Below are 19169 nucleotides of genomic sequence, written 5' to 3' on the forward strand. Positions count from 1 at the left end.
TTAGGAGAAGGCAGGGAGGAAGAAAGGATAGGAAGTAGGAGCCTAGTAAAGTCACTGGGACTGTTGGATCAGGATGAAGCATGTAGATTTTATTTCACCCAAGATGGGAAGAGACAAACTGAGTATACCAGGTTCACATTCTGATTTGGTTGCTGGCCTCATTCTGCATACCACAGGTTTATTGTTGAGGTTTATGGTGATACCTGACTGTAAACAGTAACCCCAAAGAAGGTATTTGTCTCCGAAGAATAGTGTTGACAGGCAAAGAAATGAACTGCTTGGTGAGTAGTTTGTGGAGTGAGCACAGGCAGACGAAAGCAAGCAACTCCTACAGGCCTCCCTTCTCCCCAACACAGTAGATGCCAGGCTTCAGTGGGCTCCCATCCAACCTGGGATGGGAACATACTGCTCTTGGGGATTACCCTCTTGACCCCATGGGCAGTGTTTCCAACCTATAAGAAAGAAATCTAGTTCAAGAGCTCAGATTGCTAAGCTGACTGAAGGGGCTGAGAGAACACAGTCAGCAGTAAGGGTTTCTTTCACTTTGGGAAGCTCATCCAGCCAGGATGCAGGCCCTGGCCTGGGTTGGTTCTTCTTAAGTTTTGAGACAGACTAAACATCTGAAAAACAATTGTATTTATATCACCTGCGGCCACACAATAAACTCCCTCTTTTAGCTGGGACAAGCAAAGTCCCGCTGACTTTGGTGGAAACGCTGACAGAGTTGCTAGGTAAGAAAGACAGTTCAAACTCTGACGACTTCCAGTTCCGTGTGGTATTGTGTTATGTAATCTCCTCACACAAAAGCTGACCACCGAGATGGCAGGCCATGGCAGCACTCCACGGTCGTGACATGCTGAGGATTTGAGGATATTTCTTAAACTTAGAAGGAGTTGAACCAATGAAAAATTCCAGGACACACAAATCTGAATGCAACCCAAGGTTTGTGTGTTTGAGGAGGGTGTTGTCTGGCACAACTTCTCAGGTGTGCCAGTTTTGGAAGAGTTTGTGCATTTTTTTAAACTTTTTTTCTTTCTTTCTCTCTGTCTCTTTCTCTGTCTCTCTCTCTTTTTGCTACCCATCAAAGGGTTAAAGTGAACCTTTACAAACTTCTTAACTGGTGAGCTCACCTTCTGGAACTAGGCAGCTTAAAGAACCTTCCCCTTCATTGTTACAAAGAGCTCTATCAATCTGCAAGTACTCAGCGAAACTGCCCACACTGCAATTTTTGTCATGTTCAATCTAATTCTCAGGAATCTCAGTTTAAATTTATACGAACTGCATGGAAGAGGAACACCCAGGTAGTAAATTCCACTTTTCCCTTTCCAAATGACTTGAGCAATGGCCTCCTTCATTAACAGGAAGGAGAATGAGGGGTTGAACATGTGAGGCTGGCACAGGCAATGTCTGGGAATTTCCAGGCATCTCCAAAGTGAGTGGGGAAAGCCTGGGTCAGCCGGTCGGGCCTGGGACAGCAATGAGCACACGCATTTGATACTTCTTCAATGCCAAGACAGTAAAGTTCAGAGGTGGGGAAGGATCCTTCCTTGATAGTGGTTACAGACTCAGAGGGTGAGCAACAAGAGCTAGGGTCGGGGGTGGGTGAGGATGGCTAGGGTAGAAACGGGGCAGACAGGCCATGTTTGAGGGTTGAAGAAGCAACAAGAATTTTTTTTATAATATTCTGTCAGCTGGCTTTTGTGCATGTCCAAAACCCTCCATCAGAACCACCACCCAAACATTACAAGACTGAAGAATACAAGGAAATGAAAAAAATTGAAAAGGACAAAATTCAGTTAAGTAAAACTAGGTACAAATTTTAAAAGAAAGAAGCCAAAGAGGCACAAGAGGGTTATAGCTTAGAGCTGAATGACAATGTCCCCAGTGATGACTTCTGGACCTTGGAAATCATTTTCCAAGATTATTCCTGACATTTGTATTTGTTTTCAGAGGTGTCAAGAAGAAGAACAACAAAAACAAAACAATAACAAAAACCTGGAAACCTGGCTTAAAAGTGTCTGAAGAGAAACGAAGGGAACAGCAGAGGTTTCCTTTGGATGACAGAACTGTGAATTTCTTCATGCTTAAAAGAAAACTCTAAGTTTTCCATGACAGATGTCTTTCTCATTTAAGTTTTAGGTTACTTTTTAAATGCACGGACAAAATACTGAATACACTTCTACTTGCTTCCATACAACCCTCGGCCCACAGTACATACACAGCTTCCTGCAAGCCCAGGCAGGGGCCATGACATAGGTGCTGGCATATGACTCTTGGTGGATGGTTGCAACCAAAGCACTGCACCAATAGGCTCCACAAGGTGACCTCAGGCACCAGGATACCCTTTCCAAGCAGAACAACTGTTTCCAAAGAAGAAATGAGACTCCAGGTCATATAAGCTTGTTCCTAGCACTTTCAAACACTTCCCTGGTGCTTATGGCTGTCCCGGAGCCTAGTCTTAACTCTACTCTGTGGTGCAGTGAGCACTGTATGATCCCCACTGAAGGCTCTGGCTCCTCCAGAGCTCAACAGGCCTACATGTAGGTTTGACTACAGAATTTTTGCAAATTTTCATGCTTGTTTGTGGACTGATTCATCTTTATCCTCCCTTCCTCCACCCTTTTAGCTATCTGTACCCCTTTTCTCATGTTGTTGTTTCTGATACAAGGTCTCACTTAATCCAAGCTGGTCTCAAATCCAACTTGCTATGGAGCAAAGTCTGGCCTAGAATTCTGGATCCTCCTACCTCAGCCTCACAAAGGGCTAGGATTACAGGCAGGCTTCACCACATTCAGCCATTCATGGATTGTTCTATTTTCTCTTAATTAACAAGACATAATTATTAGTTTCTAAAAGCAAAATTTAAAAGATACGTAATTTTATACATTTCAAAGCACATAGGCACCAGGCACCATTAAATGTCTAGTCACTATGTGTAACTGTAATTACCCCTGCTTAATCCAGTCTAAACCTTCCTTTCACTCGAAATTACCATGTCCTTTCTCACTTTCAATTCTGAGAGGCAAAAGCTCCTCACTTTATATCCTAATGATAAAAACTTGGAAGGGTTCTTCTCTCATTACAGAGCCACTTATTTATTTGTTTGTTTTTTATGGCTATTTCTAGTGATGTTAAATAACTTTTTGGATGTAATTACTCAATTTCATTCATTCATTTCTTTGCATTAAGGAGAAACTATTTTCTAACTTCACAGCAGACAAAACAAAAATTATATTCATAATTTATACATGCAAAAATGTAAATCTGCTACAAGAATAGCTTATCAACTACTGTGTGTGTGTGCTCACTCACACACACACATCAAATAAACCCTTTATTTTATATGTTATCTTGGTTATGGTATTTTATCACAGTAACAGATAATCCAGCTTGTAAGTCTTTTCTTTGCTTTTTTGGTTTTTCAAGACAAGGTTTCCTGGGGATCTGCCTGCCTCTGGCTCCCAGGCTGGGATTAAAGGCATTCACCACCACCATGCCAGATCATGCTTTTCATGCCTAGCTTAAGAAACCTTTGGCTCCCTAAGGCTATGAAATTATTATTCTGCCATATTCTTGGTGTATTAATGGTTTACCTTTCCCAGGTAGGTCTATGAGTCACATGGGGTTCATTTTTATGTATAGTGCAAAGCAGGGATCAAACCCCACTTCCTTCCTATATAGGCTACACACTTGACCTGGCACTACTGATCAGTAAAACCTTCTCTTCACTATACTGCGGTGACACTGAGCTGAACCCAGGTTGCACGGGTATAAAGTAGGTGCTTCTGGATCTTCTATTCTGTTCACATCTCAGCTTCTGAATACAGCTGCACATTTGTTCCCGTAAGTACAACTCTTAGGATGATTCCAGGTTAAGTTTAATCTTTCCATTTTTGTAGTAATATTAATTAAGTATAGTCATTGAACACTTACTGTTTATATAACACAGTTCTAAGTGCCAGGGATTTGAGGAATTATTTAATTTTCCCACCAATTCTAAATTAGATATTATTACCTTTGTTTCAGAGATCAGAGAATGTGGCGCTCAGAGCTAATCTTTTCCTTTGGAACAGGAATGCTGTTCTTTCTCATTTTGTTATAGTAACTATCATTATTTCCTTTAAAAATGTTTCTTTCTTGACTTATTTATTGTGCATATGTGCACTCTTGTGCTCTGATCATGCACACCTGTGTAGTTTAAAGGGCAATTTGCAGGAGGTGATTTCCTCCCACCATGTGTGGGTTCTGGGGACAAACTCACTCAGGTCATCAGGCTTGACAGCAAGTGCCTTTACCAGATGACTTAACTTACTGTTTTTGCTTTTTTGTTTTGTCTGAGACAAGATTACATAGGTAAGCCAGGCTGGCCTCCAACTCTAATCCTCTTAGACCATCTCCTGAGTACTAGAATTGTAGCTCTATGAAAATCATCATTAGAATACACTACAGCTAGCACAGCTAAAGTATGATTGTTATTTTCACAACAACAGATATAAAAGGGACTTATTTCTTTTTGTTTTTCATATACTTACAATTTGCAACTGGTAGAAACTTGCAACAATGTCTAGTTTAAACTATTATTTTATTGTTGAGGAAAGAATTTCAGGGAATCACAGACAGGCCTAAACTTCTAGGGACAGCAGAGGCAAAGCAATGACGCCCATTTTTCTGCTCCTATCCCAGGGCTCCTTTTGGCACACTGAGACTGTCTCTTACCAAGCAATTGGGAGTGCTGGGTCACTGGGCCTTCCCACTGGCTTTAAGGTTTACCTTGGTGCCAGAGACTTGAGGATGCCTGACTAGTGGGTGCCAGATTATCTTGGCTTTAATGAGCAAGGAAACTGGAACCAATCAGCAAAGCTGGAACCAGATGAACAGGCTGGGGTCCAAATCTGGTTTAACAAGGTGCACTGAGACATCCGAGAGAGAGAGAGAGAGAGAGAGAGAGAGAGAGAGAGAGAGAGAGAGAGAGAGAGAGAGAGAGAGAGAGAGAGAGGAGAGAGAGAGAATTTCCAAAGTCCGGACCCCACAGAAATCAGGCTAGCAAGATTTGAATGGAACATAGGAATAAGATTTAGAGGGGTGGAGCTGTCTCTCCACTTAATCTTTCCACTTATATCCTCTCCTCAAAACAGGAGTGCATTGGCATGTATCCCAGAAGCCCACTTTAATGCCAAAGCCCTTGCATGGCTATTCAGTTATTTGGATATTTTGAGTCAAGGTACAATTAAGTTAAAAAAAAAAATCCATCAAGGACAGTTAAGAGTTGTTCAGTCACCAGTGCCCCAGATGAATGGAGAAGATGCGTACTTCCTTCTGAGCTGATGGACCTACAGAATTTTTCATTTCTCCTCCCAAATTCCTTATGAACCCTGCTACCAGAATAAGATTTGTCTATGATCAAGTACTTGAGTTGCCTGTGATTTGCCTGAGGTCAGAATGCCTGCTGACCTAAGAGACTTCAAGAGGGTGAAAAAAAATCAATGTTTCAAAACTGGGATTAGAAATGACTTCCCAGGGAAGAGGCAAAGCACAGGGCATCATGAAGATGTCAGAGACAAAGTCCAGAAGTGTATCTGAGCGGAAAATTGCCCTCAAGTGGAAATTTTCTCTTCCAAAATCTATTGAAGAGTGGATAAGGTTCCATTCTCAACACAGGGAACAGATTTTATAGATAGTTTTTGGTGAAATTAAATGCTACGTGTAGGTTTTATTTTTTAAAAATACATATGGCACATTTTCAACAGACAACAGATTAAACTTTGGTAATTAGGAGTGAGTTGCCTCTCAGCACAGTACGCAATTTTGAAGACAAAACACCCCATTTAATCACAGATTTACGATTCTGTTCGTGGAAGTGGATGGACCAGGGGAAAGAATAACCTGTGGACTGGAGGACTGAATTTGAGAGTTCAAACTACAGCATTCTGCCTGATATACAAATGCCACAAGGCTTAAGGCCCATATGGGAGAAATTGGTCAGCTAAGACAGCCACAGGTAGTGAGGAGACTTTGAAGGGCCTGAACACTCAAGTTCCATTTATAAAGTACGGCAGTATTTGCAGAACACAAACACAAATTACTGAAGTATTTGTACACAATCTATGCATATACTCATTTAAAATAATCTCTAGGTACCTACAAAACCTAATATGATATAAATGCTTTGTAAATAGTTATTTGATATATTATTTAGGGAATAACGACAAGGGCAAAGTCTACATGTTCAGTGTGGATTCGACTTTAAGAAGCATCTTTTAAATGTGTGTAAGGTAAGCTACTAGATGAGAATCTAACAATGGGAAGCTGAGATACACACATATTTGTTCCCAGTGAGCCTCCCTTAAAGCTCGGCTCCCCATTCTGGGGGTTCTACCTTTCCATCCTGTGAGAAGGCAAGGGGTGTCACTTCCAGGCATGGTAAGATACACTGTTCATGGTGGTAGGAGCATAAGGAGGTGTGGCTTCTTTCAAGCTGCTGACATAGCAGAGGATGCTGTGGACCCAGTCTTTTACCACATGGTACAACCAGACGACCTGCTTCTCTTATGCTGCCAAAGCAGTATGCTAACAAGATAATTCATTTATTGTGGTTTGTAGAGTAGCCACAGGCACAGGAACATTCTTCTCCAAAAGGGATAAGTCTCCCTAGTGATACTCTTCCCAGGAAGGGTCAAGTCCTGAGACCAGCTTTCCACAAAAGTCACTTAAGGTTTTCTTTAGAAGTTCTTAGGTCTAGACTTTTAAGGGGTAGATATCAAGGTGTGTTGCTCACAGTGTGGGAGCAGGTAGAGGCCCAAGTGGACCTAAATTTGAACGCAGGAGACGTAAGCTACTGCCTCCTTTAACTGTCTCCAGTTGTGCTGGAGGTACTAAGCGAAGGTTATGGGCTTCCTGTTCATGCAAAGTTTTAACGAGTACTGTCAGCCACCGAAGTCAGCAAGCAGAAGAGCATGGCCACAGGGAACAAGCGCACGGGGACCAGTTGTCTGCCCACCTTTCTCCACAGACGGTTTTTGGGTATCTAGATATCTTCTGTTAGAGAAAGCCACTTTCCCTTTGTGAGATGGTCCGCTGAGGTCACGTAAAAAAGGGAACATGAGGCACTCTGCAGAAAGTTGTGAAGGAATAAACAGACACAAAGAACCAGGTAACTTACGTTCGTCAAGGCACTCTGGAGGACAACATTAAGTACACTCTGAATTGTGCCACTCATTTGAGTGGAAGGGAAGAAGAGAAGGAAACATGTTATGGATAAACTTTAATTTGGCAACTGTGTAATGAGAAATGTATATAAAAATTTCTAAATCTGTTGATTTTTTTATTGTTATTGATGAATTTTTCTTAACACACCCTTTATGATTAGTAATTGAATTATGGTCTAAGCATCTGATTTTAGGTATTGATGATTTCTGAAATGTGTTTAATAGTTTTTTCTTTTAGAAAAATCAGTACTTATAAGTGTTTTCTATGTATTAAAGACCGACAATGCAGGTCTTCTGAGAGTTGTCATGCATGTTGAGCGACTGTTCAGGCCCAGACTATTAGAATTTCTTGAATTGGCCCTTTCTGACCATAATTTAGAGAATCTAGCATTTAGTAATGCTTTCTACATTAAAACCTATCCAAATCAGAGCTATCAGAGGCTAAGTTACAGCGTAAGATTAAATATTCATCATTACCTCCAAAGAGTAACCAAACTAAATGTGTGTGTATTACATGTACTTCTAAGAGCACCTAAACTTTTGCTTGTATATGCATCTTGATGATGTATAAAGCTACTTTTGTGGTAACTATTTTTAAAAATAAAAATTAAGATATCTTTCAGAAAAGATTTATTATTTTTTAACTATGTGCACATGTGCATGTCTGTGTGTGGGTGCGTGCAAGTGAGTAGAGGCGCCTGTGGCAACTGGCTACTCTGGAGCTGGAATCAACAAGAATCTGTAAGCTGCCTGACAAGGCTTCTGGAACAGAACCTGGGTCCTCTGTAGAAGCAGTACATCTTTATTGCTGATGCATCTCTACAGCCTCTAAGACATCTTTTATTAACTTTTAAGTCTCAAATTTAGGTCTTAATATGTATATGAAAGTATAAGCAGACAAACTTCTGATGCATTTGAATACTAAGAAAATTCTGTTTTGTTGATGTTAGTAACTTGACACAAACAATTTAGTTGAATTTCATATTGTGAAAATGGTCAAACAAAAGGAAAGTCTTTTAACTACAAAAAAACTTTATAAATAATCACACTATCAAGTGAGAAGACTTTTAAAACTTGTTCAAAGATCGATCTCAGCACCTGAGTGTCCTTCCATCTCCTCCTCTAATTGGACAACAGTATTAGAGATAATAAACCAAGATACCTACCACTACCTCACTTTAAATATAAAGAAAAGTTAAAAGTTGTAGCATTAGCCACAGAGTAATCTGAACCCTCAACTGTCTACAATTTCCTCATAAAATCTAAAATATTTTTTAAAAAGAGGGTGAAAAAAGATAGATAAAAACATACTTTAAAAAAAGGTTTATTTATAAATTATGTATACAGTGTTCTGCCTGCATGTATGCTTGTACACCAAAAGAGGGCGCCAGATCTCATTAGCGATGGTTGTGAGTCACCATGTGGTTGCTGGGAATTGAACTTAGGAGCTCTGAAAAAGCAGCCAGTGCTCGTAAGCCCTGAGCCATCTCTCCAGCTGAAAGATAATACAATTTAAACACAAACAATTGGAGTATCTATAGCAATTTCAAAGTAGATACTGGAGATAAAAGAGACATACTACAGAAAGGTCGCTTCCTGATAGCTGTGAGGTCATTGGTTTCTACACTCTCACTGACACAAGGTTTTCTTTGCCTCAGGCCCAAAGCAATGGATCTAGTTGCCCTTGGACTGAGACCTCTGAAACTTCAAGCCCAAACACAGTGGTCCTCCTTTAAAACTGCTTCTCTCTGGTACTTACCCGTCACAGCAAAGAAAGGCTAACACAGGCACGAAGAAAGCAAAGCAACGAGGACACAGAAGACTAAGCAATAGTGCCTTTACTGACACTTACCAATATTTATCAACAATGAGAACATGTGTTTCTCAAGTATACACGGAATATTTACCAAAAAAAAGTCGAGATATAATCAAACTCCCAGACATTTATAAGGAGTAAGGTAAGTTCTCTGACCATAGTAGACCTGAGTTAGTAATTTCTTGGATGGAAATGACAAGGATACAGACAGGGACTTTGTGATGAGTCTCTCGGAAGGCTGTAGGCATGAAGAGAGAAAAGCATGTAGGGTAGCCAGTGACTCACATAAGAAAACCCTGGGGATGAGGTAAACAAAATTTACTGCACTAGACAAAGAGCACAATCATAAGACAGAATTCAGTGATCCTGTATGTATCACCGAGACATGACATATGAGTTCAAAGATGGGGATGAAACAAGGAGAGACTATGCCAATTCCAAAGAAACATAATTAGTTTAGAGAAGCTTCCCAGAAAGTGAAGCAGGCTTATAGATCAGGATATAAACCTATAAGCAACTACAAATACAGAAAAATGAAAAAGGCAAATCAATAAACAAACAAGTTTTTTTTTTTAAAAAAAACAAACAAAAAATAGAAGTGAACTACTGTAAGTATACCACAGGTTGTCTGGTTAAGTATGACAACACCGAACGTTTTTAAAGTTTAGGGCAACAGGCATGTTACTTGAGACATAAACATGTCAAGAATACTCTGCCCTGGAAAACAAGAAAAAAGGGGAGTTAAATCAAAAGTAATCATATTTATTGTTGTTAGAAACATGAAGAAAACATGTTAATATAATCAAGTAGGAACAATTCATTCTGCTAGGAGAAAAGGACTATGCAAAGTTTTATCTTGCTCATGTGTATGATATGAATGTGTATGTATTATATGTATATGTGGTATGTTTGTATATGTAAGGTGTATGTGGTATGTATGTGTATGTGGTATGTCGGTACATGTAGGGGATGTATATGTGGTGTGTGTATGTGTGTGTTGTAACTGGGAAGAGGGGTAAGTGAAAGAGGAGGTAGAGGACGAGCCTTAAAGCGCTTCGGTAGGACTTAGTCCATATGTACAATCAGATTTAAGAGAAGTGACATGTTCTGCTCCTTGATGGTACAATGCAGTAAAGCAATAAATATAATGGGTAGCAGTGAGGGTGGGAAGGCTATTGAAAAGGCCCCCAGTAACAGTCCTGAGATGAGAAGGTAGACAATGGGATTCTATGGTTGTCTTTTAAAGAAGTTAGTTTTATGGTGGACAATGTCTTTATGACAGCAGGGGACAGAGAAGAAACAGGCTCAGAGGGGAACCTGTCCTATAGCTGTCTATGGACAGACAGGGTGTTTAGTGTGTGTGTGTGGGGGGGGGTGGGGAACGACAGTTCAGCAGTCTCCAACATAGAACCAAGAGCAAGCAGGTCCTTTGGATTGAGGAAGACCGAGCTTTGAAGAAGGGAAGTAGATAACACTGCCAAGTGCCTCAGCAATGAGTGAGAACACCACAGACTGCTTCTTTATGGGTCCCAAGAGAGAGAGTGCAGATTCCTGAGCTGTGACAGGATTGGGAACAGGCACAACAATGAAAGATAGTACCTAAAGAACACTGTTTATAGGATCCTTAAATTTGCAGTGAGGGAAGAGATCTAGCTGGAGGTTTCTGAAGGGAGACCATAACATGAAAAACCTCTGACTCATAGGGGATTGCCACCCGAGCAGTGTCAGTGGTGGCGGGAAGAGGTGAGGGCTTCACTGCTGCATGATCTAATGCCATGCACTGGACACCAGATGGTAAACAACCATAAAATCTTTCCCATGTTATGAATGAGGAATACTATGATGCAGAGAATTATGACTCTATATGGTTCCACAATGGATAGTTTGAAAAATTGGAAAAATAAATGAATAAATAATCAAAATAGCCTGGATTGACATGTCTATTATAATTATTATCAGTTTGGTAATTCATATTTTATTCTTTAAAAAGTGGTTTGATATCTATGCCAAACATGAAAAACTGACTGATAAGATATAAGCTTTAGAAAGACCTACTAGTGAAACTCAGAAAAATATTTCTACACAGACAGAGGAGTTTACAGCAGAACCTATTGCACCATTGCATTATGAAACTGAAGACTAGTCCAAGGTTATTAGAAAACCAACCTTAATTTATCCAGTTACCATACAATATGACCACCAGATAATAGGCACCCCCTAGGCTATACAGAAGTTAACTGGAATCCTGTATAAATCTTATATTTGAGGAGATTTGAAGAAGCAGTCATTCATATGGTGTGCCTTCACCCTATGTTACGCAGATGTTAAATTCATGGGCAACCTGGAACAGAATTATCCCCCAAGACTGGAAAGATTTAGCTATAGTAGTATTGGAAGCTGGTCCTCGGCTACAATGGAAAACATGGCAGAAAGAGGAAGCTAGGACCATATAACAATGAAATAGGAATAGAGGTATTGATATTTCCCAAGATCAGCTTCTTGGTGAAGGTCAGTCAGTATGCTGGTTTGCAGTATGCTGTTTACAACAGCCTGGAATGCTTGGGTCAAGGTTGAAGAATTGGGAAAGAGGGCTGAGTTATTTATTAAAATTATACAAGGCCCAAAAGAGGCCTTCACTGATTTTTTTTTTTTTACAAAGATTGACTTCAGCTGTCCATAGAATAATATCAGATCCAGAAGTTAGAAAAATATTAATTGAATCTTTGGCTTTTGAACATACTAATTAGGAATGCAAAAGGGTGATTAACCTTGAAAGGCAATCAGAACCCATAGATGAATGGATCAGGAATACAGCTGATATTGGATCTCACACTTATGATACTTTGATAGAAATGATTTATAAAAATTTTAAGAAAAATAAAAAGGTCAGATGTTTTATTTATTTTTTCTTTTTTTTCTTTTCTTTTTTTTTTTTTTTTAAAAAAAAAAGGTCAGATGTTTTAATTGTGGTACATGAGGTCAACCAAAAACGGATTATAGGCAGAAATGTTGTGGGATATTTGTTTGCAGTGACACTCTGAGACTGCCAATAAAGTTTCCTTTGAATCAGAGGGCAGAGTAAGCAACTGGCTAACCAAATTAGTCACAGAGGTTTTGGAGGATCCAGGATACACGCAGAGAGACACAGGAAGTAGCAGGGAGGGGTTTAGAAAGATTCACAAGGCCCTCCATGTGTGTCCCTCTTAGGGTCCCCCTTTTAACCTAGCTTCTCTGGGATGGCGGACTACAGCTTGGTTATCCTTTGTTTTATATCTAATATACACTGATGAGTGAATACACACTGTGTCTTAAGATCTCCTGGGTAAACTGCGGTGGGGGGAGTAAAAAGGGAGGGGATGGGGGGATGGGAACATGAGGCATCAAGAAGATGGGGGTTGGGGAAGGGATGGAAGGAGAGAGCAATGAAAGAGATATCTTGATAGGGGGAGCCATTATAAGGTTAGGCAGAAACCTGGTGTTAGAGAAATTCTCAGGAATCCACAAGGATGACCCTGGTTAAGTGAAAGGAATGTGACTATGGCACCCGGATGGATATTCCACTAAAACTCCCGATAACTATGGATAAGGTATAAATTCTAATTTCCAGGAAGCATCATGAATAAGTGGATTTAGATTTGTTTATTTATTTTTATTATTCATCATTCATTCATTATTCACTCACTTGCTCATTCACTCATTTATCCCTCTATGGTTTTAATATTTTCACAAAATTGTATAACTACCAACCATTTAATTCCAGAACTCTTTCATCACTCTAAAAAGAAACCCAGGTCATTAGCATCTGTTCTGCTCTTCTGTTCATTCACTTCTAAGCCTGAGAAGGACAGCCCTGCCCTGTTCAATGACAGAGCAAACATTAGAGATCACACACTACACACGGTGCTGGAGAATCGTGAGGGTCCAGAATCAACTAAAGCTAAAAACCACGACCTGTCTGCCTAACACTTTGCTCTTTGGCACTATGGAGAAGCAGTAAGTGAGCAGAATAGGCACCTATTAGCCAGATCCCAGTTCTATCCAGTAAAGTTGAACTCGCCAGGAGAGCTTACAAGCCATACACCCCAGACTTCACAGAGGCAGGAAGACCCTATGACATGGCAAATGGATGCACACTTTATCAGCCACAAGACAGGAAAGAGATGGTGTGGTTTGGAAGGTAAATGATAGCTCTTGTTTAGGAGAGTTTTCACATGAGACACTGTATTTGTGCTGTAAGGCACTAAGGAAGATTAATGGGACTAACAAGTGAAAAACTGCAGAAAGATAACTATTTCTGAACCTTGCAGGGGAGGATTTCAAAAGAGTGACACAATCTTATGGCAGACTGGGTTGCCTTTAAGGTAACAAGTTCAAATGCAATCTGGATATTCAATAAAGTGAATGGTGCAAGGGTAATTAGGAACCAGAATATGAGCTTACAGCTGTGGTATTCCCACACTAAAGTGGTGAGGTCAACTGTGAGGTGTGCTGCAAGCAATCTGTTACAATCATAAAATACTGAGCTGGGATTTACTCTCTTTAGATTCTGGGATATCATTACAACTCCACTTGTTATTAAATATTTTCTTAAGCAAAAATGAAAGAATTGCCATTGCTGTTGAGTGTTCCTTCCCCTTAGCTATGTATTTGGGCTAAAGGAAGGAGTGAACCCCAGATCAGATGAGTGGTGAAGCTCTGCCTTGGACGGGAAGTGTGGGGCACACTCCCTCCCTCTAAGTTAATTTTAATACTTCACAATTGATTGTCTATATCTTGCACCTGATAGGAAAGACACGGAACACACTGGCACTCTATAAAAGATAGCGTGAGCACTGCTAGACTCTACCTGTCTGTGTATCTTATTTTTCACAGAATAGTCATTTAGACGATTTCTGTGGGACCAAAGGAAAAAATAGCTTTTATACAGTATTTTCTTTAAGTAAACACATATTATGTAAATATGACCTGAAAACATAATTTTTTTGAAGTAGTAAATATTTTTTTCCTCTAAGTAGGAATTGACATGAAATGGTAACTAAGGGAATCTGAACTTAGCCAACCCCATCTCAATCCAAACTGGATTTGCCTTTTTTGCTTTTCATCTCCCTGGATAAATGATCTTGGCAGAATCAGTTGTCACAATGGCCAATTATGGAAGTGCGACCATAAAAAAAAATGCTTGACTGACCACCTTGGACCTTTCCCAAGCCTTCCCTGGTTTCTTCCTTTTGCTGCTGCCCCGCCAAATGCACAGATGTCAACTGTCTCTCTGGAATGCAAGCAGACAGAAGGGTCTGATAACCTGGTGCAGTGGGAGACTACTGGGCAGCTTGTGATTTCTGGCACCTCATAACTTTTTACTACAAAGTCTTTTCATGATCAAGCTACTATTACCACATGACAGAATCTGGAAAGTAGAGCAGAGAGGAAAACTGCTCGTGACCCCATTGTCCTAAGCCGCTCACTGTCTGCACTTGGGTGTGTCTCTTACCTTCCTCCAGGGCTCTCCTACTATACTTTTATGACATCATCTATTCAGCTTATTTATTCTCTTGTCCTTTAAAATAGGCTAGCAGTAATTCATACAAATACGTATCACAAGACAGGCAACTTCATGTGATACCCTCTCCCAAACCAGCATGTCCTCTTGACTTTCCAGTGTCTACCTGTGGGTAGTTCTTCAACATCCAGGCTGAGCCACCTCTGTCTTTTTTTTCTCTATTCTGCTACTTGTTTCTACACTTCTCTTCCTCATCTCATCTGACCTCATCCTTAGTGGACCTTGCTCCCATCTCCATGCCTACACTTGTAAAGCCTCTCTGACATTTCTCTGGCTTACTTCTTCTCCTTTTATTTCAGTCTTTTGACAAGTTATTTTCCTCACTGTGTCTGAATTCCTGCTGAACAATGTCTGTGTGGTTTTCCATGGTCTGACAAATAAAGAACATTATTTGCTACTAATCTGTTTCTCTTGCAGTAATTTTTTTAACCCATTTTCTTCATGAGACCCTTCCTCACACACTTGCACACTAGATATAATGCCGCTGTGCAGGGTTAGTGAGGCAGGGCATATTCTAGCTCCCTGCTATACCTACAAGTTTAGGAGTTTGAGGCTAGCAGAGATAAACAGACATTATACTCCTGCCATAAACAACTATAAAACTGGAGCGAGTGAGTGGAGCAGCTGTTTTCAACCACTAACAGAGAGGAGCTGGAGCCCACGGAAGGTCCAGCACCACCAGGCTTCTGCCTAAGGCATTGTTCATGGTGCTTTGGAGAAGGATATGCAGAGAGAGCAGGCTTGCTCAGACCTCTGTGTACAGCAGAGATTGCTCAGACATTGGGCCGAAGTTTGCTCTCATACATAAGCTGCTCTAGTTTTAGATTATAGAAACATGTAACTGAGAGTATGTGCTGAGGATACAGCTCAGCAGCAAGCACTGCCTAGCCTGGATGAGCCTTAGCCATAGGAGTATTTTGGGGGGTAGGTGGAGATAGCTCCTACAAAAAGAAGCTAAGCAATTTTGGTCAACATGTTCTCTCTTGATTTATGCCTACTAGTCATCACTGCTTATTACAACAGAGAAGGAAACATGCAGAGGTTTGCATCAGAGGAAGATGAAGGATGGATACTTTGAAGGTGGGGCACGAATGCTCTGTAGCAGACTAAAATCAAAAGGATGTGCATGCCTCGTGGGTACACTGTCAAAGGTCATGTTAGCCCAAGGTAATCTCCAAGATTAACCAAAGTCACAATAGTCATCAAGACTCCCCTCCAGAAAGAGCAGAAGTATCTGAAAACTGTATCTTTGGACACAGAGGGAATTGGTAAGGTGTTTTCCTCACACCTCCATATGGCCTTTGACAGTCAGCTGCTATTTTCCTACTACAGTCATCCCTGACTGCAATCCTGCCTTTTTTCCCTAACAGCTTCAAGAATGTTTAAAAGGCCCTTAATAGTCTGCCATTCACAATTTTCTTAATAGACAAAGCGCTACAAGGAGCAGTGGGGCTTCTGCAGGTCAGGCTTAGACAAATATGTATCAGGAGGATGTGCCTTCTGCCCACTGCACATTATGTCTTGAGGGAGGACCCTCCATGCTGAGCTTAAAGGAAACTCCAGTCTTTTTTGGAGTAGAGCCCATAGGTGTCTTCCTATTATCCGTCATACTGATGCTGGAGTGAGCCAAGGTTAGAAGCAGCTCTTCTGCTCTCATGGCTTCCTCTTCTAAGACCCAATATAGCTAGTGAGAGGACATTTTCATTTTCTCCCTCACCACAGCCTCCACAGGGGCTCAACATTTAGCTTGTATAGCCAAGTTCAGAAATGAAGTAAACCCATCTTTGCCCATTAAGGTGCCTAAGGAACTCATGGAAACAGACATGGGTATCCAGCACATGGGAATGTGGGTGGCCCACTGCACATGGCAGCAGAGAAATTTCCATCCTACCATCAGTGAGAGGCCTGCAGGAGAGTGCATCGTCGAGGTCTCGAGCAGTTGATGGATCAATGGTGAATATACAGTCTTTTCTAGGAAAGATAGAAAACAGAATTAGCAGCTGGCAGTGGTGATGTACCCTTTAATCTCAGCACTCAGATCTCTGTGAGTTTGAGGCAGCCTGGTCTACAAGAGCTAGTGCCAGGACAAACTCCAAAGCTACACAGAGAAACCCTGTCTCAAAAAACAAAAATCAAAATAAAACAAAAAGAATTAAAAAAAAGAAAGAAAAAGAAGAAAGAAAACAGAATTAGCACAAATAATCCACTGTCATCAAATGTTAAACAACAGTTAATTTTGCACATGTGACCCGCTGTAAAGAACATCTACAATCTCTATCTAAGGAGGGAGGAATGTGAGACTGGGAGAGCAAAGGTGTGATCACTATTCTCTTCTCTGTGATCTGACAACAACTTCTCCTTTTCTCCTTGCCCCAAGAGAGAACTTCAGGCAGCCAGGAGGCAGCTCCTAGGAAAGAGGTTTCCCAACAAGATTTCTGTTCACTCTAGTGTCTTCTCTTTGAATATATGGCAGTGGGTCCTTCAAGGAACAGCTACAGCTGCTTTCCTGCACTGTCTCCCATACAGGTAAACAGAGTATGCCAAAAAATGGGTATGTGGTATCTATACAAAAAATTGTCCGTTTCCTTTAAATTTTCCAATTTTGTGGAGTACAGGTGTTTGAAGTATGACTTGATGATTCTCTGGATTTCTTCTGTATCTGTTGTTATGTCCCCTTTTCATTTCTGATTTTGTTAATTTGCATATTCCCTATCTACCTTTTGGTTAGTTTGGATAAGGTTTTGTCTATCTTGTTGATTTTCTCAAAGAATCAACTCTTTGTCTCATTGATTCTCTCCAAACCTATTTAACACAGTACTCGAAGTCCTAGTGAGGGCAATAAAACAACACATGGAGATCAAAGGGATACAAATTGGAAAGGAAGAAGTCAAATTGCCAATATTTGCAGATAATACGATAGTATACATAAGTGACCCCAAAAATTCAATGAGGGAACTCCTACAGCTGATAAACCGTTTCAGTAATGGGGCAGGACACAAGATCAACTCAAAATAATAAGTAGCCCTCCTATATACAAATGATAAAAGTGCTGAGAAAGAAATCAGAGAAACATCACTATTTACAGTAGCCACAAATAACATAAAATATCTTGGGGTAACACTAACCAAAGAAGTAAATGACCTACAAAAAGAACTTTAAGTCTTTGAAGAAAGAAATTGAGGAAGCTACCAGAAAATGGAAAGATTTCCCATGCTCTTGGATAGGTAGGATCAACATAGTAAAAATGGCAATCTTACCAAAAGCAATCTACAGATTCAATGCAATGCCCATTAAAATCCCAGCACAATTCTTCACAGACCTCGAAAGAACAATACTCAAATTCATATGGAAAAACAAAAAAACCCAGAATAGACAAAAAAAAAAACCTTATATAATAAAGGAACTTCCAGAAGCAACACCATCACTGACATCAACCTCTATTATAGAACTACAGTAGTGAAAACAGCTTGGTACTGGCAGAAAAACAGACAGATGAATCAATAGAATAGAATTGAAGACCGTGATATTGATCCACACACCTATGAACACCTGATTTTTGACAAAGAAGCTAAAATTATACAGTGGAAAAAGAAAGCATGTTCAACAAATGGTGCTGGCATAACTGACTGGATGTCAACATGTAGATGAATGAAAATAGATGCATATCTATCACCATGCACAAAATTCAAGTCCAAATGCATCAAAGACCTCAACATAAATCCAGCCACACTGAACCTCACTGAAGAGTAAGTGGGAAGCAAATTTGAATGTATGGGCACAGGAGACCACTTCCTAAATATAACACCAGTAGCACAGACACTGAGAACAACAATTAATAAATGGAACCTCCTGAAACTGAGAAGCTTCTGTAAGGCAAAGGACACAGTCACTAAGACAAAAACGGTAGCCTACTGAATGGGAAAAGATCTTCCCTAACCCCACATTGGAGAGAGGACTGATCTCCAAAATTTATAAGGAACTCAAAAAACTACATATAAAATTACCAAATAATCCAATCAAAAAGTGGGGTTCAAATCTAAATAAAGAATTCTCAACAGAAAAATTGCAAATGGGTGAAAGACACTTAAGAAAATGTTCAACATCCTTAGTCATCAAGGAAATGCAAATCAAAATGACTCTGAGATACCATCTTACATTGGTCAGAATGGCTAAGATCAAAAACACTAATGATACCTTATGCTGGAGAGGATGTAGAGTAAGGGGAACACTCTTCCATTGCTGGTGGGAGTGCAAACTTGTACAGCCACTTTGGAAACCAGTGTGGTGGTTTCTCAGAAAATGGGGAAACAATATTCCTTGGGACCCAGCAATACCACTCTTGGGCATATACCCAAAGGATGTACATTCATACCACAAGGGCATTTGCTCAACTGTGTTCATAGTAGCATTATTCAGAATAATCAGAACCTGGAAACATTATAGATGCCCCTTAACTGAAAAATGGATAAAGAAAATGTGGTACATTTACACAAGGAGTACTAAAAAAAAAAATTGAAATTCGCATGAAATGGATGGAACTAGAAAAAAAACATCTTGAGTGTGGTATTCCAGACTTAGATAGAAAACA

The 19169-nt window shown here is 40.2% G+C and overlaps 1 protein-coding gene across 3 annotated transcripts in view; it reads right to left on the minus strand.

Moving 5' to 3' along the window:
• Dis3l2 (DIS3 like 3'-5' exoribonuclease 2) overlaps positions 1 to 19169 on the minus strand; it is a 381117-nt gene that overhangs the window by 104453 nt on the left and 257495 nt on the right. For all 3 annotated transcript variants that reach the window (XM_057762692.1, XM_057762690.1, XM_057762691.1), the window contains one exon: positions 16473 to 16552. In XM_057762692.1, the coding sequence (XP_057618675.1) occupies positions 16473 to 16552 (80 nt within the window). The remainder of the gene's footprint in view (positions 1 to 16472; positions 16553 to 19169) is intronic.

The sequence above is a fragment of the Chionomys nivalis genome, chromosome 2, assembly GCF_950005125.1.
Source record: "Chionomys nivalis chromosome 2, mChiNiv1.1, whole genome shotgun sequence".
NCBI lineage: Eukaryota > Metazoa > Chordata > Mammalia > Rodentia > Cricetidae > Chionomys > Chionomys nivalis.